Here is a 25,188-nt window from a genome sequence, read left to right as displayed (position 1 = left end):
GGGGTATAGGGAACTTTTGGGATATAAAACATATATATATGCTATATATATAACACATATATATAACATATATATATGCTATATATATAACACACACACATATATATATACCACTAGGTATTAGCCTACCCTTTTGAGCAGATTACTACAGAACAACGAAGAACTGTTGTTGTACTGCTTTTTAGTGATGGTATATAGAAAACAGATTATTTCTTAATTCTTAATGATGATCCCATAAGAATTCCTAAAATTATATATTAGTAATTAAACTCTTTTATATTAAGTCCTCACTTTTAATCAAAATTTCAACGAGAACTCTGCCAGACTTCAAGTGTCATGAGTTAAATGCTTTTGAGATAGCAAGTAGGTATCTACACTTAAGAGCACATTCCAACTCTTTCTGCCATCTTGGTGACTATGGAAGCCTGCTGGGAACAGGACTTTTAAAATCAAGTATGGGTCTGGAGAGGTGGCTCAGTGGTTAAGAGCACCGACTGCTCTTCTGAAGAACCTGAGTTCAAATCCCAACAACCACATTAAATGCCCAGTCTTACTATAGCTCGTTATGCTGTGTTTGCTTGACGTGCTTGGGAGGCCTGTTCTTTTCTGAGAAGAGGTAGGTGAGAGTGGATCTGGGGGGGAGAGGAGAGATGGTGGGAAAAGACTAGGGAGAGGAAACTGCAGTTGGGATATGATATAAGAGAAAAGAATTTAAAAGGAAGGGAGGGAAGAACAGACGGATGGACAGATAGACAAAGAAACTAGGGTGGCTGGGCTTTAATCCCAACACTCAGGAGGCAGAGGCAGGCAGAAACCCAAGTTTGAGCTTGGCCTGGTCAACAGACAGGAAAGCTAACGCTACACTAAGAAACCCTGTTTCAAAGAACCAACCAAACAAACAAATACATAAAAAGGAAACTAATTTAGCATGATTAATACACATTTTTCAATCATAATTACATAATACTCATTACTTATAAAATATCCTCACCATTTGTGCAGTAGAATTTCCCAAAGACTGAAGATCATATTGAATAGGCTGCCCATTTTGGTCCAAAAGATGAAATTGCTCTTCATGAAGGGCCTGTGTGTCAGTCAGTGTCTCTGGCATATCCTGAGCTGTGAGTGAATCATATGTTTTAGGAGCAGTAATGGGCAAAATGGCAGGGGGATCATTTTGTCCAAAGGAAGGATCCCCAGAGTCCATACAGGTCCGATGCTTTTGAAAAGAAAAAAAAAATTTACTTCAGTCTTCGTAAAATATGCCATATTTTTACAATCTCTAAAAAAAGACTGTATACTAAACATAGACAGACATTTATATTACAGTTAATTGTTCATTTTACTTTTGCAACAAAAGGGGGTGTTTGTTTTTCATTTTTATTTTTTGTTTTTTGTTTTTTTAGACAGGGTATTTCCACATGGCCTTGGCTGTCCTGAAGCTCACACTGTAGACCAGGCTGGTCTGGAACTTACAGAGATCTGCCTGCCTCTGCCTCTGCCTCCTAAGTGCTGGGACTAAAGGTGTGCACCAGTGAGTTTGGATATTTTTAGTGCTGGATATTGAACCCAGGACTTTCTACATGCTAGGCCAACCATTTACACTGAGCTACATTCTACCCCAAAGTTGTCTTCAGCCAGTGGTTCCCACCTTCCTAATGCTGTGACCCTGAATACTCATGTGTGCTGACCCCACCACAGGATTACTTTCATTGCTACCTCATAACTGTCATTTTGTTACTGTTATGAACTATATTTGTTTTGAGGATAACCCTGTGAAAGGGTCATTCAACCCCAAAATGGGTTGTGACTCACAAACTGAGAACAGCTGTCCTAAGTGAAATTGTTGACTTTTATGTTTTTTAAGTCTTTATATCCTCAGGGATGCTTTTGAACAAAGTAAAATATAATTTTAAAAATGTATTTTGGATATACAAATTTTATGTCTATACCTAAGCATTAATATAAAAATTCTATATCTCTAAATTAAATATATGATAGATATGTTAAAAAAAAACTTTTTGAAACAATAAATATGTATCCCAGGCATGACCTTAATCCTTTGCCTGTGTCTCTGAGTGCTGAAAAAACAAGTGTGTACTTCCATTCCTGGCAAATTAAAAGTCTTGTATCACTGTGAGAACAACAAACTATTCTTTAAGCATGAAAAGTTGTTAAATGTCACGCTGCTCTTCTTAAGATGAGAACACTTTCCCGGTGAATCCCTACCTCAAATCCCTGAGCCTCTCTTTCTGACGTCTCACCATCGTCACAGTTGCCCGCTAACGAATGACACTGCTCCATGCTGGCTTCACAGTCAGTTCCATTTTCTCTGATGAGTTAATGGCTGAAAGGTTAAATATCTGGTCAACTGGACAATTAACGACGGTTTATGGGGATGTTAATCCTAAGTAAAATTTTCATCTTCCATACTATGGCCTCTCACACAATTTAAGTAAAATAATTTCCTTTCTATAAATAGAAAATTACTGTTTTTGTTAATTAACTTGCCAAGGCACCAGAATGCATTTAAGGCAAATTAAATATTAGGATTACATAGTTCCCTCATTCTGTTCTTAGTTACATCCTATGCTTGCTCACTAAAATTGAATTTGTGTTATAAAGTTATGTTACACTCACGGCACATATTTAGTGGAATAAAAGGTTAATTTTATGGGTTGGGTGTAACCTATACAATATTACATAATTTTTGAAAAGATGCCTTGGTACAAATGGAACTGTGCATGTTTGAGAACATGTGTCCTTCAGAACATGTAAATCTATATGGCCTTATGCAAGTTTAGAGAAGAAGCCTTGTGCTGATGGTATTACACATACATGGCAATATGTGTCCCTCAAGATAGGTTAACTATACAGCATCACATGATTTTAGAAAAGATGCTTTGGTGATGACAGGACTATGCATCCATGGAATATGTGTCCTAGAGGACACATCTGAATACTCTAGTGGATGTCTAAGACCTCAGGAAAGAGCAAATCCTCCATGTGCATTTCTATACTAGCATTTCTATACTAGGTCTATTAGGCACAATAAAAGGTAAGTAATAATAAAATAGAATGATTACTCTATACTACAATAAAAGTTATTCCTAGAATTTCCCATTTAGTATTTTCTAGCCTTGGCTCTTTACAGGAAACTGAAATTACAAAGAGTGACATGGGGCCTACAAGATAGCTCAGTAGGGAAAGTCCTCTGGTCTCTGCATGAACGCAGTGGTACATGCACACACACACCCTGCCCACAATTAACAATAAAAACGTTTTTTTAAATTAAAGTTTCAGATAAGGGGAAACTACTAGGCATATTTATGCAACCAACCAAAGAAGAGTTTGTAAGGCTTTACCACTGAAGACACAACAGACTTTGATTGCGATACCTAGAGAGCTCAAGCTAGAGCTGACCTGACAGCTTCCTTTCTACAAGTCAGTTTGCATAGTGCTAGAAGGTGCTATTCTGGCCACTGGGAGGAAAACGGCATTAATGGACTTACTCAGCAGTAGACTATAATAGTGACCAACCAGGTGAGATGTGCTCACTGGTACATCAATGGCACTGTTGTTATGGAGATAACCAACTGCTTCCTAGTTGGATTTGAGGCCCACTATATAGAAGGGATGTTTGGTGCTCTAAACCTAGTCAAAAGCCTATGGCTAGAGAGGTCATAGCTGCTATGAGGAAACCTGCTATTGTTTTGGTGAATGAACATATCAAACTGCCTTCTAAATATGTTTAGAGCCAGAGATTTGTGCTGCTCTCAATTCTGGTCAGGAAAGCTTTTTTTCTGCAGTGAGTTGCAGTCAAAGTACTCAGACTTAGAGAATGTTGAGTGCTCAGCCCCAAATGGGATATATAATCCATTCTACCTTCCCCCCAAGGCTCAAGAATTACCATTCTACCTCACCTCCAAAGCTCAAGAAAAGGGGAGTGGTCGGAAAGAATGTAGGAACCTGGGGATGGGAATGAGTGTCATGAAATGTCTTCTGGACATAACATGATCATTGCCCCATGAACTTCTAGCAGCTATGGTTACCTGCAAAACAAAAAAAAAAAATCAAGCTGATCAATATTCTAGCATAGATGGAAGAGGGGCTCACAAGGCCCCATCCTTAGCTGAGGAGCTATTGGCAACTGATATCTCCTGGACAATGGGGAGTAAGTTTTCTTCAGGGGGTGGCCTCTGGTAGCACTAACTGGATTCAGTGGATTATGAAGGCAAGTGGAACATGTGTTGGGGATGTCTGGAGGAAGTGGAATTTGGGTTGGCTATGATCAAGACACATCGTATATATGTATGAAATTATCAAAGAATAACTTTTTAAATCCTGAAGACGATGACTAATGGTACTCTTAACATTCAGATCTCCCTATCTCCTCCAGTTGGGTATGGATTATACATGCTTAGAATCCCAGTAATCAGGAGGCTAAGGCAGGAAGATTGAGTTCTAGGATTACATATGTAACATTTAACAGCCTGGATTACATAACGAGATTAAACCTAAACACTCATACTACCTAGTATTAGCTTGACAAACTTGGAAAGGAGAAATTAGCATAGTGTAAACTTTGAGCCACTTGGGCCTGGTACCCTAAGGCCAGCTGCCAGCCAGCACAAGCCAGAGCCCAGTAAGTTTGTTCAGACTCTCATCTGGCCACCTTAGTCTACTACGGGCTTCTTTGCCCAGTCTTTCTCTCAAAAACCACAAGAAGGTTCTTCTGCAGTCTTCTTCCCATGGCTACCTACCACTGACCTTGGGGTTATATTGTTGGCACTTTGTGGTACAGCATGCCCACTCCTTTTGAGAACTGTGAATAATGGGCTGGTTTCCCAATGGCAATTGTCTCTTCATCTGTTGATCTCACCATACCTAAATAGAAGAAAAGTCATGAATACATAAATGCAAAGATCCTAAATAAAACCACAGGTTACAAACTCAGTAATGTCTATAAGAAAACAATTCTCCAATGGGACCTATGAGATGGTTCAGTGGGTAAAGAAAGTTGCTAGCTGCCAAGCCTGATGTTCTGTACTAAATTCCTGGAACCCCAACAGTGAAAGGAGAGAGCCGTTCTCTGACCTCCTAGTGACCTGCATAGTGGTGTGTGCTTGAATGAGCACATGTACACACACAAATGCATGTGCATACACTAAATAAGTCAGTAAATAACAGGTTTACATGAAAACAAAATGCGGCATATATATAAAATAAAAATAATCAGCCTAATAAAACCCTGGTATCACTAAATTCAATTGATTTATTAGCCCTAAGAAAGAAAAACAGAAAGATACCATGGTGTAGATTCTTTTACCACTTAAAACTTCTGTTCCATACTTATTGAAGAATCTTTTAAATTTAAGTGGATTTGTATTACATAAAACTCACACTTTTTTTTTTTAAAGATTTGTTTATTGTTTTTATGGGTACACTGCAACTATCTTCAGAGACACTTTTTTTTTCTTCTATTTTGTTTTTGTTTTTGGTTTGTTTGTTTTTTTTTCCGAGACAGGGTTTCTCTGTACAGTCTGGCTATCCTGGAACTCACTCTGTAGACCAGGCTGGCCTCGAACTCAGAAATCCGCCTGCCTTCCTCCCGAGTGCTGGGATTAAAGGCTTGAGCCACCACTGCCCGGCCAGTAAAAACATTTTCAACTCAGAGTTTCTGGTATCCACCTTAAGATGTTTCTGTCATGAGTAGAACAGATATTCTTTAATTTTTTAAAAAGATTTTTAAATTTATTTTATGTATGTGAGTACACTGTAGCTGTCTTCAGACACACCAGAAGAGGGCATCAGATCCCCTTATAGGTTGTTGTGAGCTACCTTATGGTTGCTAGGAATTGAACTCAGGACCTCTGGAAAAGCAGTCAGTGCTCTTAACTGCTGAGCCATCTCTCCACCCAGAACAGATATTCTTATTCCAGTTTCTCACGTGTTGATGAAGCATAACTGATATCTTCTTTTATCCATCTAAAACTCTTCATTATACAGAGTAAGTCCCAGAGCAGCTGAAGTTACACAGAGAAAGGCTGACTCAGAAGAAGAAGAAGAAGAAGAAGAAGAAGAAGAAGAAGAAGAAGAAGAAGAAGAAGAAGAAGAAGCAGCAGCAGCAGCAGCAGCAGCAGCAGCAGCAGCAGCAGCAGCAGCCGGGTGTGATGGCGCACGCCTTTAATCCCAGCACTCAGGAGGTAGGGGCAGGCGGATTTCTGAGTTCAAGGCCAGCCTGGTCTACAGAGTGAGTTCCAGGACAACCAGGGCTACACGGAGAAAAACCCTATCTCCAAAAACCAAAAAAACAAAAAAAAACAAAAACAAAAACAAAAACAAAACCAGAAGAGGAACAGGAAGAGAAGGAAAAGGAAGAAAAGAAAAGAGCTCCACCCTTCAACTGAGGAACAGCTGAAATTGATGGCTCCCAATGGGAGGGAGATTCAACCCTTTTGAGGTTGCCTAAGCTCCAGTGGATGGCCCTACACCTATGTACATACTGGCAGCATTAAAACGACTCAATTGGTTAAAAGGGGTGTGGGGAAGAAGAAGAAGAAAAGGAAAAGGAGGTGGTCAGACATGGGTGGCCCATGATTTTAGGCCCAGCACTTGAGAGGCAGAGACAGGTGAATCTGTTAATTCAGGACCAACCTGGTCTACCGAGTTCTAGGACAGCCAGGGCCACACAGAGAAACTCTTGTCTTCAAAAACCAAAAACTAAACCAAACCAAACCAACAACCAACCAAACCAGGAAAAAAAAAAAAGACAAAGTTTACAAAGTTATCACCTTCAGGCAGTGGCTTAAGTCTCAAGTCCAGATGCCTAAGTTACTTTGCCTCAGAAATGCCCATTCATTGAGGGTCTTCCTTTGGGGCACTAAATTATAACAGTGCCAGCCACATGCTTATGTGAAAGCTGTGACTGTGCCTTCACGATAGCATGTTCTCTGTAAGGAAATGGTGGTTAATGTATTCCACTCAGGTGAAAAGAGCTGAAGTCTAAGACTGACTAGTGCTTGTGTCCTGGAATAGTGTCCTGGAATAAGTGACCTTTGTCCTGGTTCCTCATCTACAACTACAAATTTATTTTAGGACCAACAAGTCTACAGTTATCACTGAAACAACGATTTCTGTAGCCACATTTTCTTCCCTTGATGAAAATGATTACCAGTGGAGTATCTCTGAGAGCCACAAGATGCTTGAAAATAAAGTTCCCACACCTGCAACCTATAGTCCTAGACCTGACAAATATACTGTGTAAGCAGGAAGTACCAGGACTGGTCACAAGGAGCACAAAGAAAGAAGCATTAAGGATGGAGAATATTTAATAAACTCCAGAAAGCCCACTTTTCTTTTTCCAGGAAATTGCTTTCTAGGATGTTTATACTACTTTACAAAGGTGAAGGTTACAAGGCTGGAGAGGTTGTCAGGAGTTATGAGAACATACTGCTTTGCAGAAGACCAGTGTAAATCATCCCAACACCCACATAAGGTGGCTCACAACACCCACAACCCCAGCCTCAGGTGTTATGTCCTCTTCTGGCCTCTGTGGGCACTGCACTCATGTGCATAAACCACAAACAAGACTAACATAATTAAAAATCAATCTTTTTTAAAAAATAAAGATTTGGAAGAAATGGTACATTAGTGCTTCTGTGATTTTACTTTATAAAGGCTATTTGCACATGGGGCACTCATGGCAGAGGGCTAGAGATTAGCCAGGATATTTCTCTAGAAGGGGCAGTACTTGGGCTATGGACATTTGATTTTGATCAACAGCCAATATATTTGTTCAAAACATTAAGGGTAATATCCCAGGTATACTTTCTGAAAAACTGTCAACATCAATCTTGTTTCTACCATAACTTTTGTGGACTAAAATATATGCTTTAAAACCAATAATCCAAGCCATGTGTGTAGGGTTGGGGGGTGGGGGCAAAGAACTTTAATCTCAGCACTAAAAGGCAGAGGTGGGCAGATCCAACTTTTAAACTTTTGTAGAAAAGTTAAAGATCATGTTTAAAATATCTTTTATTTAAGGGTTTGTCTTCCCTAAAAACTTCTAAAATCTTGATTTCTACAGCTTTTGCTTCTTATTTATTTACATTTTTTGAGACAGGGTCTCTCTGCGTAGCCCTGGATCTTCCAGAACTCACTCTGTAGACGAGGCTGACCTCAAATTCACAGAGGTCCACCTGCCTCTTTAATTCCCGAGTACTGGAATTAAAGGCCTACACCATGACTACTACCACCACCACCACCACCACCACCCAACAACTTCTACAGCTCTTACCCTGCACACACAAACGTTTTTATTTCTTTGCTCTTTGAGAGCTTAAGTATTACTTAATATTCTATTTTACACTGACTATGAAGTGATTTGATTATCCATTTAATGGTAAGTGGAGTACAGTGGTTTCCTGCCCTCTTACCCTTGGGTACAGTCGTGAGCCCATAGGTATACCTGAAATCAAGTGAATGTGGTCTCTGAAACAGCTTGTTGTACTACTGATGTTACTAAACTAGCCTATAGCTTTTCTTTCCAAATTATGAATTTCATCATTTTACTTAAACACTTTTTAACTTCTCTTTGGCACATGTGAATTGCCACTATCACCACTTTTGCATTTACTGTGTCACAAGGCCTATGAAAATGTCTTAATAACCAAAAGCCTACTACCTACTAATAGGTGAGCAGCACACAGAGTGGACACTCTCCCTGGACACATAAATGATTCATACCCCAGGTAGGATGGTGCAAGACATCACGTTACTGAGAAAGACATACAATCTCAAACTCATCAATTATTTCTAGGATTTCCACTTCATACTGACAGCAGGTAACCAAAACTGAGGAACACAAACCCCGTGGATAAAAAGAAACTAGGCTAATTCTCTTAAAATCCCAGAGCATGGGCCATGATGTAGCTAAGTGTAGGCTTAGGACATACACAGCCCTGAGATTAATTCCAGAATGTTAGACTCAGAGTTCAAAACAGGCAACAAGCAAGTGTGGCTGGCTGCAGGCAGGTATAACCGAAGTATTCAGGAGGTAGAATTAGGTGAGCCTAGAGTTCAAAGCTAATCTGGGGAAACAGAGTCAATCCAAATCCACCCTCAACTACAGAGACCCAGTCTCAAACAAAAACAAAAAACCTCAAAAACCCAAACCAAAAAAAAAAAAAAAAAACAAACCCGGGGCTGGGAAGTACAGCTGCGAAGGCTCAGCCGGTCAGTCCTGATACTCAGTAACTTGAAGGTCATAAGGAAAGTACACTGTTTTTGAAAATATAAAAAGACAAAAACTATAAAAAAAAAAAAAAAAAACCCTAATAACAACAAACAAACAAACACCAAGAGACTGTAAGAAAAAGAAATCTTCATGAGGATCTCAGTAAATGAATCCCAGAAGTCTGCAGTTGATATAAACTAAAATGAAGAGAACCAACACTCTAGCATTAGCTATCTAAGTAATGCCTGCAAGCCACACCAGCTAAGCCACGGAAGCTAAGCCACGGAAGCTAAGCCACGGAAGCCACAATTGAAAAAAAGCTTGTCCCGGGTATTCTTAGTCACTTAGCCAAATAAAAATATATTCTAGTGAATTCAAGATGTGTGCTTTGCAAACTGAACTCTTTGAGTAATTCGTGTTCTGTGTCTTCCTAATCATAGTTTTCCACTCAAACTAAGATTAAAAAAAAAAATGTATTGACTTCCAAATGTATGGTTAATCTGATAAACCCAAATTAAAGAAAGTTTAAAACATTTTAATCAATTATATCAGTAAAAAATCAATAGTTAACACTGTTATCAGCAAACCCAATGTGAACAAGGAATTTTTTTCTTCTTTCTGTATTCTGGGCAGAGGTTTTTCTCATTTTATGTCTCCACCTACATCAGTAAAGTTTCTGGTAAAAACTTCTATTGGTAGCTCTTATGAGAGCAATAGTTAACATTTTCTGAGTGCTTCTTATGTGACATTCAATTGTCATAGCTAATCTTAGTGTGGCACAGAGGTTAAGTAACAGGTAGGATCAAATTCAGGCATTCCTGTTACGGGGCATGCAATTCTGTAAAATGAATAAACTGAAAGCAGTCATGCTTTTTGGGGTCGTCCACTTAACAAAGGATTGTTTTTCAACTCCAACTGACTAGACAGCTTCTAATTTCCTACGGATTTAAATTTAATTAGGCGACATATAGAAAAATCTCTGACTATATTCACCTGTCCACTCATAACGGTAAGCCAACACATTTTGCAATCCAGTTCTGCCTGACTCTAAACGGCTGTCACAGAGGAGTGTGTCCCTTGCCCACCCCACCCCCGGAGGTTTTCAGGCGACTTAAAAAAAAGTGACTTTGGGATCTTAAGAGTAATAGCCCCCCATCTATTCTCCACTCGGGAAAATAACTAGAGTAATAATCGAGACCAAGCCTTTAAGTGACATCAAGATTATTTAAAAAAAAAAAAAAAAAGTCCGAAAGCAGGGGAGAAGGTGCACAGGACGCTTTTCTAAACATCAGACTCGGAAAGGGGGGGAGAGGCCCCTCTCGGGCGCTTCGTGGCCGTGGTGCGTTCTCGGGCTCCGCACCCTCTGCGGGACAGACACCTCGCCTCCCCCTGCGGCAGCCTGCCTTCTCCCGGCCGCGGGCCCCCTCCCGGACCCACGGCGAAGGAGCCGCCGTGGAGGCGGACGAGGGCGCAGGGACAGCGCGCAGCGGCGTCCGGCGACGGCCGGGGGCGGGGGCCGGCGGTTGCTCCCGGCCCGGGAGGGTCAGGAGGTGACGGGAGGAGGCGGCAGGGGGACGAAGGGAGGTTGGGAGGGAGCGTCCGGCCGCTGGGCACAGACAGCTCTGCCAGACCTCCGGCTCCCCCAACCCTGCCGCCGCAGCGAGCCCCACCACGCGAGAGGGGAGTCCGCCGTAAGCAGAAGGGAGAAAATTCAAAACGAGACTACTCAACCTCGTCTTGGCTCCGAGGCCCCGCCGTGGAGACCAGCACAATGCGCAGGCGCGCCCCTCCTGGAGGCGCAGCGCAGGCCCATCAGATTCGACCCTTCTCAGCTACCGTCACCCAGTTCCCTTCCGATTCGTTCTCCTTTCCGGTCTTTCCGCTCTGAGGGAAGACCACATGGTCTCGGCCGAATCTGGCTGTAGGAACAGTGCACAGAAGACGAACAGGTACTTGATGTGTGCGGGCTGGGCGCTGGTGGAAATAGAACCTCGTGGTCTGTAGGAACCGGAGGGAGATAACTGAAGCCTAGCGTCTGCTGCGCTTGCGGCGCAGTCTACCTTAGAGCTACTTGATTATCAACGCATACATTTTCGTGGAGAAGCCTCGTGTGTATATTCAGCCATGGCACAACTCCAGGCACGTTTCTACACAGAAAACAAGAAGTAAGTAAGGGTTCCAGCTTCTGTCCCTGTCTTCCAGGAGCCCATCTCGTTTGGAGACTCCTTCGATTTGGACCTTGTAGTCCCGAGTGATCCTTGCAGTTTTGACTGGGGATATACATTAAAGAAGAAACGGACAAGGTTTTAGTAAATCAAAGCTGAAAGAACTTCAATAATTATCCGTATCTGGCTGCAATTAAAAGGATTTATTGCACATAAGATAAGCTGACGGCCGGATAGAAAAAAATAAAAAAGACTTCATTCGCCTTCCCCTTCACGTGCCTCGCCTGTGAGGCACTTCTGCCGTCTCATTTGGAAGCGGTGGTCACGTCTTGAATCTCCGTTTTCTACCCACCTCCGTGAGCTCTTAATAATTTGACGTGTGTGGAGGGAACAGGGCTTCACGTTTGCTTTCTGCATGCTGCACACATCATGTCAGTAATTTGAGGGTTGAACAGGCTGTCCGTTAATGGTGTCTCGTGGTTTCTGAAAGCGCAACTTCATTTTTTTTTTTTTTTTTCAAACAGACTAGAAACTGGATATGGGGTTTGTGGAGCAGGTTTTTTTGTTTGTTTTGTTTTTTAACTAGTATAAAGCCAATTCAATGTCCGATTTGATTAGGTGTATTTTGTGTGAGTGTGTCCAACTTAGGTTTCTCTTGCTGTGATAAAACACTGACAAAAAGCAGCTTGGGGAAGGAAGGGTTTATTTGACTCCTGGGTTACTGTCATCTCAGAGGAGGCCAAGACAGGAACTCTCAGCTTGAATCTGAAGCAGGAGCTGAAGCAGAAACCATGGGGGTAAGCTGCATTTGCTCTCCCAATGGCTAGCTAAGCCTGCTTTTAAAATACAATCCAGAGCCACCTGCCCAGGGGTGGCTCTACTCAGTGGGCTTGATCCTCCTATATCAGTTATTAGTCCAGAAAATGCTCCCACAGACTTGCCTACAGACCACTCTAATGGAATTTCCTCTTTTCAGAGGACCTTGGCTTCTGTCTAGTTGATAAAACAAGGACTGTGTGTATATATTTGTATGTGTGTACTTCTATGTCTATATATAAGTAAGTTATATAGGTGTCAACTTTGCTGGTGATACATGTATAATATGTATGGAATTTAGGTGCATCATACTAATAGAGTTGTATAAACATCCACACAATCCATTTTGGAAAAAAACTCACTAGTACCACCCCCTTTTTTTGTTGTATTTTTGGTTTTTCAAGACAGGGTTTCTCTGTGTAGCCCTGGCTGTCCTAGAATTGTTCACTCCAGTTGACTCTGCCTTCTGAGTGCTGGGATTAAAGGTGTTCGCCACCACTTCCTGGCTCTAAATTGCCCTTTCTTTAGTTGACACTCCATCCCTTAAGTGCTCCCCACCCAAGTCAACTCCTTTTTGATTTACCATCTACTTGTAGATTTGCCTATTCTGGACACTTTTATAATGAAATTATGCAAACTGTGTGGTCTTTTGTGGATGGCATCTTTGTTTACCCTGGTGGTTGTTTTTTGTTTTGTTTTGTTTTGTTTTGTTTTAGTTTATTCATAAGACACTTTATGGCCACACTGTATGACTCAGTTTCTCTTGTTGTTCAGTTAGACATTCAGTATTTTAGCTATTATGAATAGTGGCTGTGTAAGCATTAATGTACAGTTTTTATATGAGCATGTGTAGCCCTGGCTGGCTCGGATCTCACTGTGTAGCCCAGGCTGGCCTCAGACCCATGGATCTGCCTGCCTCTGCCTTCCAAACGCTGGTATTAAAGGCCCACGCCACTGTGTGCAGTGAACATGTGTTTTCTTTGGCATGTACCTAAAAGTGCGGTTCTTGGGTCCACATTTAACTTCTAGAGGAACTAGCACACTGTCTTCCAAAGTAACTACTGTTTTACATCATCACAGCACTGATGAAGGTTCTTCTCGGTGTCTTCACCTACACTTGATTTGGACTACCCTTATGGATGTCAAGTGATGTGCATTGTGATTGGTCCTGTGTCTTCTGGTCATTGTTCTTTCTCTGGAAAACTATTCAAATTCCTTTTCCATTTTTTTTTTTTTTAAGGCTTTTTATTATTGAACTGTAAATGTTCTTTATATATTTTGGATACAAGTTCCTTACTAAATAAATGATTTGCAAATTTTTTTCTCTTTGAGACTCTTACGTTTCCGGTCATATTCTTCTGATCCAGTCTGTTGCATAGCTATAAAGATCTCACTAAATAGAGTACCCTCACTTGGACTGCTACACAAAGAATTAAAAACTATTTCAGAGTATACAGGATGTAAAACATCTACATGTCTTTAGTGTCAGCTCCTCTGGACTGCTGTTACTGGTTTCCCACGTTCTCTTTCCACCATGTTCTCCTTCAAGGCTACCCTTTCCTTCCCTGGGCAGAATCACTTCTCGTAGCTGTGGCTTAAGAATGATATTTTTTGTGCATCCTTTTGGGTCCTTTTTTCCACCCCTTTTCTCTGGTTGAAGTGACTTAGCTTTCATCACCTCATCCTTTAGGACACTGTGTCCACACTCCTATTTTAAGAATAAAGACTTGCTGAGCTGTGGTGGCACATGCCTTTGATCCCAGCACTCAGGCAGCCTGATCTTTGTCATTTCCAGACCAGCCTGGTTTACAGAGAAGTTCCTGGACAGCCAGGACTCTACGGGGGGAAAAAAAAAAGAGTAAAGTCGTCGTTTTACATCATTTTATTTATGCCATGTAGCAAGTCTTGCATGAAGTACCCAAAAAAAGCTGTTGAATGAAGAAAGACTTGCCAAAATAAGTGTAGACATAATATGACATATCATTTCCTTTTACAGATACGCAGTGGATGATGTTCCTTTCTCAATCCCTGCCACTGCTGAAGTTGCCGACCTTAGTAACATTATCAATAAATTGCTGGAGACCAAAAATGGTAAGTGTATATGCTCTGAGAAGTTAAGCATGGTGCCAACAGATACACTTAAATAGGTTTTTGGTTTGGTTTGGTTTGGTTTTTCTTTTCTTTTTTTTTCCCAAGACAGAGTTTCTCTGTCTTGGGAAAAAAAAAGAAAAGAAAAAAAGTGTAGCCCTGGCTGTCATGGGACTGACTTTGTAGACCAGGCTGGCCTCGAACTCAGAAATCCGCCTGCCTCTGCCTCCCGAGTGCTGGGATTAAAGGTATGTGCCACCATGCCCGGCTGGTTTGGTTTTTCAATATAGCATGTAGCCTGTGTATTTTCTCTGTAGCCCTAGATGCCTAGAACATTCTGTGTAGGCCAGGCTGCCCTTGAATTCACAAAGATCCTCCTGTTTCTGCCTAGAATGCAGGGATCAAAGGTAAGTACCACCACAGCCCAGCTTTAAATGTGTGAGGTTTGTTTGTTTGTTTGTTTTTGTTTTTAAGATGTATCTATTTTATGTACATGAGTACACTGCCACTTTCTTCAGACACACCAGAAGAGGGCATCAGATCCCATTACACATGGTTGTGAGCCACCATGTGGTTGCTGGGAATTGAACTCAGGACCTCTGAAGAGCAGTCAGTGCTCTTAACCACTGAGCCATCTCCAGCCCCACTTTTTTTTTTTTAAAGTTCCATTTTTGGTATTTAGTATGTGTGACTTTTACAACAAAATATGTCAGTTATAACACAGAGTTTTCTGGTGAAAGCGTTGAAAGAAAAGTTTTCTGAAAAAAAATCCTATTTAATTTGCTTTTTAAAGATAATTTAGAGGTAAGGTGTTTGTAATTTAGAAGTAGAGATTTTAGTGTATGTTATGGTAATCAAAGGATTGTGCTTGTGACAAATAAAACAAGGACCTTGAAGCTTAGGCCCCATTATTGCTAAAGTTGTACAAAAGCAAATAACTTATTTTAGCATTTATTTTATGCAATAACAAAATGCCACTATTAACACTAGTGTTTTTTGTTTAAAATTACCCCCAAAAAGACTGGGTGTGATGGCAGCCAAGCAGACCTTTAATCCCATGACTTGGGAGGCAGAGGCAGATGGATCTCTGTGAATTCAAGGAAGGCTAGCCTAGTCTACAAAGTGAGTCCAGGATATCCAGTGCTCTATTTCACAGAGAAAAATACTGTCTCCAAAACAAAACAAACAAACAAACAAACAGAAACAAAACAGTTACCAAAAAATAATGGGTATTATCAAATTTCACAACCATATAAGAAATTGAAAATTGTATGCTGTGTCTGAAGACAGCTACAGTGTACATACACTGTAAAATATGATATTATATTGATTTATAAATAAATCAATATGAAAATGATATAAACCCTCACCTTTCCTGTGCCAGCGTTTCTAATGCTGTGAAGCCCTTTTGCATCTCTCCTCCTTGACACATTGGGTGGGGAGGTAAGAGTTACACCTGAAGTCCTTCTTTGTCAAGTAGTCTCCGTTTTTTCTTAAGTGTGAGATTGTGCTTTTGGTTTATGTTTGCTTCCTTTTCTTTTTTGAGACAGGGTCTCACTATGTAGCCCTGGCTGTCCTTGAACTCACCATGTAGATACAGGCTGGACTCAAACTCAGTGAAAGACCCTCCTGCTTGTGCTTTCCCAAGTGCTGGGATTAAAGGCATGTACCACCATAACTTGTGAGATAATGCTTTTATATATACAGGTTTTTATTTGTTTGTCAAGGGATGGATAGGGCCTACAGTCTATATTGCTTAAAAGCTGCAATATTTTTTTTCATTCAAAGATACATAGTATTTTCAAGTTCTCTTTATTTTCATTTTTTATATATGTAGAGATGCTGATGTATATTTACCTTATTTGTGATTTTATAAAAATAACTGATGTCATTGCTCTTAAATTGCAAATGATTAGGATTTCAAAATATCAAAACATAAACCATTAATTGATAAAAAATTACTGCTAATATTTGTGGAAATCTTAATAGAATCAGCATATTAATTATATATATGTATATATGTATATATATGCACATATATATATGTATATATATAAAATTACTAATTGCCAGTTTCAATAATAGATATAAATAGTGATTATCAATAATTGTTACAGCCATTGAATAAGTTAATAGTAGATGGGGAACATTATGGTGGATGCAGTCAGACTGATCAAGAAGGTGGATTTCAGCAACTTTAAAAAATCCATAACTGAGGACTGGGGAGCTTAGATGACAGAGTAAAGTGTTTCTGTGTAAGCTTGGAGACCAGCATTCAGGTCCCCAGCCCCCACACCCAGGATGGTTGGTGAAGTGACCTGCCTTTGCTTTCAGCAGGGAAGCCAGACAGTGAAACATCAAGCTGAGGGTTCAGTAAGACCTTGCTTAATACTAATACTTTGGCAAGTGAGCTAAAAAGACTTTCAACATCAGCCTTGAACTTCACATTCATGCACCCATGTGTGCTCACACAAAGATGGAAAAAAACTAGCTAATGGACCCATGTTGATACAATACAGTGTGGGGTATACAGTACTCCATGAAAACTTGCAAAGTGTGCAAGATATTGCTGCAAACCCCAGCCTCCAGCCAGCAGAGGTGGGGAAAAGATGACACGTACGCCAAGGCAGGGTTTGGGCAGCTGCTGCAACTTCCACAGCGCTTCAGCCCCTAAATAATTACAACAACCATAAAATCTAGAATAAGCTAACAGGACGGAATATATTGGTTCTTTAAAAGTCATGTAGCCAGGTGGCATAGTGGCACATGCCTTTGATCCCAGCACTCAGGACAAGGTCAGGTGGACATCTGTGAGTTCCAGTACAGAGACCCTAACTCAAAAACAAACAAACAAAAAGCATGCAGTATGCTAAAATGTAACATCTGTGTGATGTTCCAGGACAAGCTGTAGATTAACTGAGACCACAGTGGGTACCGTGTACTTGATCTCGTGGGGGTTCTCATACATATGGCGGAAATATTCTAAGGCCCTTATTCTTTTTCAGAACTCCACAAACATGTTGAGTTTGATTTCCTTATCAAGGGCCAGTTTCTTCGAGTGCCCTTGGTCAAACACATGGAACTGGAGAACATTTCATCGGTAAGTCTGAGCACTGCTTCTATTTGATTTAACACATTACAAAATACTATGAGTGAATCCTTATGGAATCAGTTTAAATTGTTTTCAACATCCAGGAGTCTTAGAAAACATTTTAAAATTATATTTACTTATTGATTGATTGATTGAATGGTATGGTATGTGTAGCTGCCATAGCCTGTATGTGAAGGTAAGGAGACAATCAGTGAGAATCAGTTCTCTCTTGAGGGTCCCAGGGATTGACCTCAGGACCTCAGGCTTCCTAGAGCAAGCACCTTTGACCACTCACCAGAAATTTGAATTTATGTTTCTATATAGTCATCTTGTAGAGCCCCTCTAAGAGTATTTTATTCAAGAAAATGCAAAGGAGTTGATAGAGTCTTTAAGTTTGTGAAAGCATGAATAAGAACAGGAATGTAAGTGTATAGTGCTAAATGGGAGTTCAGCATAATTGCACATCTTAGACAATGTGGGTTAGATTACAGTGGTTGTGATACCTCCCCTGTAATTAAAAAAATTAAAGAATACCAGAGGCTGTAAAGAATACAGCCATGAGTAATGGTACAATCCCAGCACTCAAGAGGCAGAACTAGGCAGGTCTCTGTAAGCTCATTGCCAGCCAGGTCTATGTTATGAGTTCTGGGCCAACCTATATAGTGAAACCCTGTCTAGGGAAGGGGGGGGGGCGATACTTGGAGCCAGCAAGATGGCTCACTGAGTAAGCTCGCTGGCTACAAAGCCTGGTGATGACCTGAGTTCCTCTCTGGGATCCACATGATGGAAGGGGAGAACCACCTCCTACAAGTTATCCTCTGACGTCCACTGTGGACTGCAGGATGCGAACACACAAAACAGATGAATGTGATAAAATCGTTTATAATTTGTAATTGCCTATGAAATTTTGTGATTTTAAAATATTATAGAATATAAGAGCAAACTTAACATTTTAGCCAGTCTTTGCGGGGGGTGGGGGGGATGTCAGGACAGGCCATTCTGTAACTTGCACTGTGGACCAAGCCAGTCTTGAACTCAGAAATCAGCCTGCCTCTGCTTCCAAGTACTAAGATTAAGGGGCATACCACCATACCAAGCTAAAATCTTAACTTTTAAATGGCTCCCATAGTTTCTGTCTTCAAGGTAATATTTAAAACTGTCCCTGACTTATTTTCTCCTCTCTCTGTGACTAGGAAGAGGTTGTGGAACTAGAATATGTGGAAAAGTACACAGCGCCCCAGCCGGAACAGTGCATGTTCCACGATGACTGGATCAGCTCTATTAAAGGGGCAGAAGAATGGTATGCCGTGGAGATATGCTCTTCTCTTCTGTACCTCCTTCAGTCTTTGCCGTGCACTATGTGACTATTTCTCTCTGGTTCCTTTTTCTTCATAAAAATAAATCCGTGCTGTGTATGTTGGTGGCCACAGCAAATTGGCTTTTTGCAGCCAATGTATTCAAGAAAACAAGTGTTTATTAGTAGGTTTGTTTCAAAATGTTGTGGCATGACCTTTATCATCTATATGAGTCAGCAGTCATTGATATTTAAGACCAGAGATATCTTCGTGGAAGAGAGAATTTAATTTTTATAGCGATCCCTGCCTGCTACCGTGAAGATGCAGACATACTACTGTAGAGCTAATCTGGGCAGCCTGGTGTCAGAGAGGTATGAATGCAGATCTTAGAGCAAGTACCTACAGCTGATCATCACCCTGACTGGTAGCTGACTTCTATCCTTCCTTTTATTTGGTATTTTGCTTTGTGGAGTGTGTGTGTCAGTCATGCTCATGCCATTGTGCACGTGTGTAAAACATGTGGCATTCAGAAAGCAACTCTTATCAAGTTGGGTCTCACCCTCCACCTTCATGTGGGTTCTGGGCACTGATCTCAGGTCATTGGGTTTTGCAGCAAATGCTTTACTGCTTAGCCATCTTGGAACTCCCTATGTAGTCTAGGCTGGCCTTGAACTCAGAGAACTCCTGCTTCTGTCTTCCAAGTATTGGGATTAAAGGTGTACTACCACGCCTGGCTTGGTTTGGTTTGGTTTGGTTGTGAGTGTGTGTGTATGTATGTATCTTGTTTTTTTTTTTTTTTTTTTTTTTTAAAAGCTTTATTTATTTATTATTATATGTAATTACACACATAGCTGTCTTCAGACACTCCAGAAGAGGGTGTCAGGTCTTGTTACAGATGGTTATGAGCCACCATGTGGTTGCTGGGATTTGAACTCAGGACCTTTGGAAGAGCAGTCGGGTGCTCTTACCCACTGAGCCATCTCACCAGCCCGTATGTATGTATCTTGTTTTGTCTGTCATGTCTCTCTGTCTGTCTGTCTGTCTGATGCTGGACATCAAACCCAGAGGCTTCTGCTTGCTGGGCAAGTGTTCCACCTCTGAGCTACATCCCCATACGTGTTTTTGCTCTTTAATAATTTTCAGTGATTAATTAAGGATTGTTAGGCTTTATAAGCAGTTTATATTGCATTGGTGAAATTTGCAGTTCTACAGTAACAAAGGTGAAATACCATATTTTTAATGTAAAGAGAGTATAACATCTGACCTATTGTTTTGCTGTGAAATCTTGTTCGTCATAAACAGAAGGGTTTACTGTCCATAGTTTACTTTGTCATTGCCATAGAAAGGATTGGTTTTCAGGGCTTCAAAGTCATTTTGTATTTTATAGCATTTTCCCCTCATTGTAGGATCCTGTCTGGTTCTTATGATAAGACTTCTCGGATCTGGTCCTTGGAAGGAAAGTCAATAATGACCATTGTGGGACATACAGATGTTGTGAAAGATGTGGCCTGGGTGAAAAAAGGTAGGATTCTACTTAAAAGGAATTTAAGAGTTTAAAATTGAACTAATTTTAGTGTAGCAAAAGAGTGGGTGAGAAATACTTCAGGCCTTAGTTGCTATGAGGTCTTTCAGAAATATGATATCCAAGAAGGAAAGGATTATATATTTTAAGATTTACTTATTTAATTTTATGTGTATGAGTATTTACTGCATGTGTATAGTGTTGATGCCTGGTGTCACGAATCCCCTGGAACTGGAGTCACGGGTAGTTGTGAGCGCCGTTCATGTGCTGGGAATTAAACCTGGGTCCTTTAGAGAAGCAGCCAGTGCTCTTAACCACTGAGTTGTTACTCCAGCCCCAATAATTATATTTTTAAAATCCATAGATTGCTGTTTGTTTTCCCTGTGGTTCTGGAGATTGAACCCAGGGTTTTATGCATGCTAGGCATGCACTTTGCCACCGAGCCACATACCAGCTCCAAATCCGTATGTTTATGAAAGTAAATCTTTACCAAAACTATCAGTATGGATTTTCAAGTTACTACGTGTATTGAACACATTTTTCCTGCTGTAAAACATCTTTTCTGGTGGTTTTTTTTTTTTTTTTTTTTGAGGGATGGGGTGGTCACAGGTTCTCACTGTGTAGCCTAGGCTGGCCCAGGACTTGCTTTACAGCCCAGCTTAAAACCTGTCACCCTTCTGCCTCAGCCTCCTGAATGCTGGGATTACACACACACACTACTAGGCCTGACTTAACAATTTTCCCTTTTACCATGTCCACTCTCTTTTAAAAGCAGTCCATCTGACTATTATTAAAACATTCACAAAAATGCTGGATGATAAAGACTAAGATGCAGCTGAGATTCTGTATGAATTTGTTTATTTTCCCTTTTGTTTTAGACAGTTTGTCCTGCTTACTACTGACGGCCTCGATGGACCAGACTATTCTCTTATGGGAGTGGAATGTAGAGAGGAACAAAGTGAAAGCTCTGCACTGCTGCCGAGGGCATGCTGGGAGTGTGGACACCATCGCAGTTGATAGCTCGGGAGCTAAGGTAAGCAGCCACTGTGCCGTCACTGTTGGGATATCTGTATTCATCCTGGTGCTGTCTAACTTGCTTAACACTCAGAAACTAAAAGTAGTAAGATTTTAGACCCAAAGTAAATAGCCATAGAATAAGAGAGATAGATTTACTTGATTTAGTTCTTTAGTCAGTGTATCTGTCTTTATTATATAAGCTGTATTTTACAAATTGGATTAAAAGAAAAAGAAATCAAGTAATCTAGTTAGTCCCTTAGTTTTGTTTTTTGAGACAGGTTATCACCCTGCCCCAGGTTATCTTCGAATTCTCCCTGTATAGTCCAGTCTGGCCTTAGGTCCCTGCTATTGTCCTGCTTCAGTGTTCTGAGCACTGGGATTACAGGTACGAGCCACCATGCCCAGCCTACCCTACCCCTTATGATCAGAATGGTAAGAGTTAGTCATTCAAACCAGAGGGTAACAGCTGCATTGATGTGTGAAGGGCTGCAGGCCCTCTTAGCACTTGAAAATTCCCTATGCTGCGTCAGAGAATTCCAGACTTAGGAGAGTTCTACAACTCAGGGACAATGTTTGATGCACTCAGAGTCATGATTTATTTTGAGTTTATATGTTGTTGAGTCCAAATTTAAATAAATTTATCTTTCTTATGTTTGACTATGAAGTTAGGAGACTTTATTTTCATACATATAGGCAGAAACTTATCTTCAGCTTCTTAAAGCTCAAAAGAAAATTTGACTATGATAGCCAAAGAAAGACCGGACAAGCCAGAACACAAAGGTGATGGTGCATTTGAGCCTCAAAACGTCTGGGACAGAGGCTACGTGTGGCTGGCATACCCCAGCCTTCTTTCTCTGTGTTCCCAAGTCACTTGTGTTCATTGTGAACCTTATATTGCTTTTTTCTACATGGAAATACTTTATAGTTTTTAGATACTGTAACATTTGTCCCTTGTGGAGAAAAAAATCTTTGTTTTCTGTAGAGAAAGTCTAACTTCATTTCTCATGACTAATTTGTTCTAGAAGCAGAACAGACCTATTAAGGTACTGTACATTAGTTGCGCACTTTGATGTAAGCAGCTATGCAGGGCTCAGGTCTACATAAGAATGTTGCCATGGAGATTGCCGCTACAGTGTCCGGAAGAGTAGGAGGCCATGTGTATGATTATCTATGAGAGATTTCAGAGCCTGTGTACAGAGAGATGAAGCAAGCAAAACAAAACTTTGAAAGTAAAAGTGGGGATGGGGAAAATAATTTATTACATATGCTTTCCCCTTCATTTGTATCTGTTTAGTTTTGCAGTGGTTCCTGGGATAAGATGCTAAAGATCTGGTCTACAGGTATCATTTTTTTTTATAATTTGACCTATTAATGATGATTCTAGAATTTCAGTGAGGGTCTTTTATACTTAATATGTGCTATAAAAATAGACCATTGTGTTTTAGTATATATAAAAAGAAATGTGGTATACATTTCTGTTTTAAGTTTTTGTTTCTTTTTTTTTAAACCTGCCACCTTTTTATTTGACAGTTGCTACATATATGACAAATATATCTTAGATCTCAGAATGCACTTACTAAAAATCTGTACGTTGTATTTTTTGAATACTAGTAGCTCATATTAATTTATTTTAAAATGATTTTTGAGTAGCTGGAGAGATGGCTCAGTGATTTAAGACTTGTTGCTCATGCCGAAGACACAGATTTAGTTCTGTCACTCACTTGACAGTTCTCAGCCATCGTCAACTCCAGTTTCAGGGAAGCTGAAACCCTCTTCTGGCTCCTGGGCACCAGGCACAATGTGGTACACACACACATGCAGGCAAGACGTGCACCAGGCACAGTGTGGTACACACACACATGCAGGCAAGACGTTCATACACATAAAAATCCCTTCTAAAAAGAAAACATATTTAAAGCAGGGTCTTGTGTATATCCCTCACTACCCTGGAACCTGGCACTGGCTGTATAAACCAGCCTAACCTCAAATATGTGATCCTCCTGCCTTTGCATCCCAGATTCAGGGATTATAGCCATGTACCACTTCTGAAAATATAGACTAAAAACACAGTTGTAGGCGGAAGGATTCTTGAAAGAAGTTAGGAAATGCTAATGGAAGCAAAAGAAATTTGGTGAGAAACTCACCATATTTTTGGGGAAAAAATTGATTTAAATTGTTTTCTTTTTGTGAAATGTGTGATTCTTTGATCGTAGCAGGTAAATGAGATACTGTTTGGTACCAGCTATTAGTGGTTTTATATGTATATCTTTTTATTTACTTTTTTGGTTGTTGAGGCAGGGTTTCTCTGTGTAGCCCTGCTGTCTTCAACTCACTCTGTAGACCAGGCTGGCCTCAAACTCAGAAATCGCCTGCCTCTGCCTCCCACATGTTGGGATTACAGTGTGCACCACTACCACCTGGGTACCTTTTTCGATTTTAGAACATCTTTGTTATAATTTTTAATATTGATCACGAACCTGGAATTGTAACTCACTGACAGAACTCCAGCCTGGCTTTGCTATTTGCCTGGCTCCAGCTTTGGTCTCTAACACTAAAAAAACAGCTATGTAGCATGTTTCTTTTTTAAAAAAAGGGAATAGTTAATGAGAGTAAGCATGGCTGAAGTACCTCTTCCAACCTGTGTTTACCTCATTTCCTGCATGGTATAAATATAGTACGATCATAACTTAGTCTGAATTGAGTGGGAAACAGTTTTTCCTAGTTATGACAAAATGGTACATATTCATAACAGTGACCATAAAGACAGTAAAATTTCAAACTGGTTAATTTTGAGTTCTTAATATGCTTTTAAAAAAAAAGTACTTGTGCATGTTTGATTGCTAATCCAGTTAATAGTTTTGTTTTTGCTGATACTAAGGGTTGAGTCTAAGACCTCATGCATTCTGGTCAGGTGCTTTAGCACTGAGCTACAAGCCCCCAGAGATCAGATAGTATGTTTGTATACCTTTTTGTGTTAACCAAAATAACAAGGAATATATATTGCCTAATAAGTGAGAAAAGAAAGCCGTATACCCAGAAAATAAGACATTCTTCCAGTTTGCCATTAATATTGACTAAATTTTTCAATATTATATATTATTCTTTATGATGCAGTCCCTACAGATGAAGAAGATGAAATGGAAGAAGCCACAAATCGACCAAGAAAAAAGCAAAAAACAGAACAATTGGGACTAACAAGAGTAGGTTTTGATTTGTTTTCTTTTGGGAGGGATTGTTTGTTTTCCAAGACAGGGTTTCTCTATGTGTTCCTGGCTGTCCTAGAACTCACTCTGTACTCATGTTGTAGACTAGGCTGGCCTCGAACTTACAAGAGATTCACCTGCCTCACTGGTGGATACTGGGCATGTGGTTTTTATGCTTTGTTTTAATTAAAATATAATCACATCATTTCTCCCTTCTCTATCCACAAAACAGTTCATGACATGGTTAACACAGGTTCTACAGAAAACAGGAATGAACTTATTGTGACCTTGTAATAAGATGGCTTTTAATCTTAAGATGGAGTCAGGTCACCTGAGGCCAGAGTTATGGCTGGTTGTGAGCAGCCTGGCTGGGGGTTGGGAACCAATCCTGGGTCTTCTGGCAGAACAGCAATTGCTCTTAACCACTGAGCCATCCGTCCAGCCCTAAACCTGCTTTTACATTTATTTAGGGTGGGGGTTTGACTGAGCCAAGGTGCATGCACGGAAGGCAGAGGACGACTTGGTGGGAATCAGTTCTTTCCTATCCTGATGTGGGTTTTGGAGATTGAACGTAGGTCATCAGGCTTGGGGCAAGAACTCTTGCCCTATCAACCATCCTTGACTTATACGTTTTAATTTTTAAAAGCATTTGATTTACGTGGTGTGTGTGTGTGTGTGTGTGTGTGTGTGTGTGTGTGTGAGAGAGAGAGAGAGAGAGAGAGAGAGAGAGAGAGAGAGAGAGAGAGAGAGAGA

The 25,188-nt window shown here is 40.4% G+C and overlaps 2 protein-coding genes across 3 annotated transcripts in view; one reads left to right on the top strand and one right to left on the bottom strand.

Annotated features, from left to right (window-relative positions):
• Carf (calcium responsive transcription factor) overlaps positions 1-11,055 on the bottom strand; it is a 51,849-nt gene extending 40,794 nt beyond the window's left edge. The window contains exons 1-5 of one of the 2 annotated variants that reach the window (XM_029538999.1): positions 10,970-11,055; positions 4,771-4,887; positions 3,924-4,052; positions 2,230-2,347; positions 992-1,219 (exon numbers count right to left, since the gene is read on the bottom strand). In XM_029538999.1, the coding sequence (XP_029394859.1) occupies positions 992-1,219; positions 2,230-2,304 (303 nt within the window). In that variant the 5' untranslated portion in view covers positions 2,305-2,347; positions 3,924-4,052; positions 4,771-4,887; positions 10,970-11,055. The remainder of the gene's footprint in view (positions 1-991; positions 1,220-2,229; positions 2,348-3,923; positions 4,053-4,770; positions 4,888-10,969) is intronic. The other variant, XM_021198308.2, reaches the window with a different exon arrangement.
• A 9-nt stretch (positions 11,056-11,064) lies between these two features.
• Positions 11,065-25,188, top strand: part of Wdr12 (WD repeat domain 12) — a 19,611-nt gene continuing 5,487 nt past the window's right edge. The window contains exons 1-8 of the mRNA XM_029538678.1: positions 11,065-11,403; positions 14,216-14,310; positions 17,313-17,407; positions 18,592-18,698; positions 20,100-20,215; positions 21,094-21,248; positions 22,527-22,572; positions 24,347-24,432. Coding sequence (XP_029394538.1) covers positions 11,363-11,403; positions 14,216-14,310; positions 17,313-17,407; positions 18,592-18,698; positions 20,100-20,215; positions 21,094-21,248; positions 22,527-22,572; positions 24,347-24,432 — 741 coding nt within the window. The 5' untranslated portion in view covers positions 11,065-11,362. The remainder of the gene's footprint in view (positions 11,404-14,215; positions 14,311-17,312; positions 17,408-18,591; positions 18,699-20,099; positions 20,216-21,093; positions 21,249-22,526; positions 22,573-24,346; positions 24,433-25,188) is intronic.

Source organism: Mus pahari, chromosome 5 (assembly GCF_900095145.1).
Source record: "Mus pahari chromosome 5, PAHARI_EIJ_v1.1, whole genome shotgun sequence".
Taxonomy (NCBI): Eukaryota; Metazoa; Chordata; class Mammalia; order Rodentia; family Muridae; genus Mus; species Mus pahari.
Note: the sequence above shows the minus strand (reverse complement) of the source record. Positions and strands in the feature narration are given on the sequence as shown.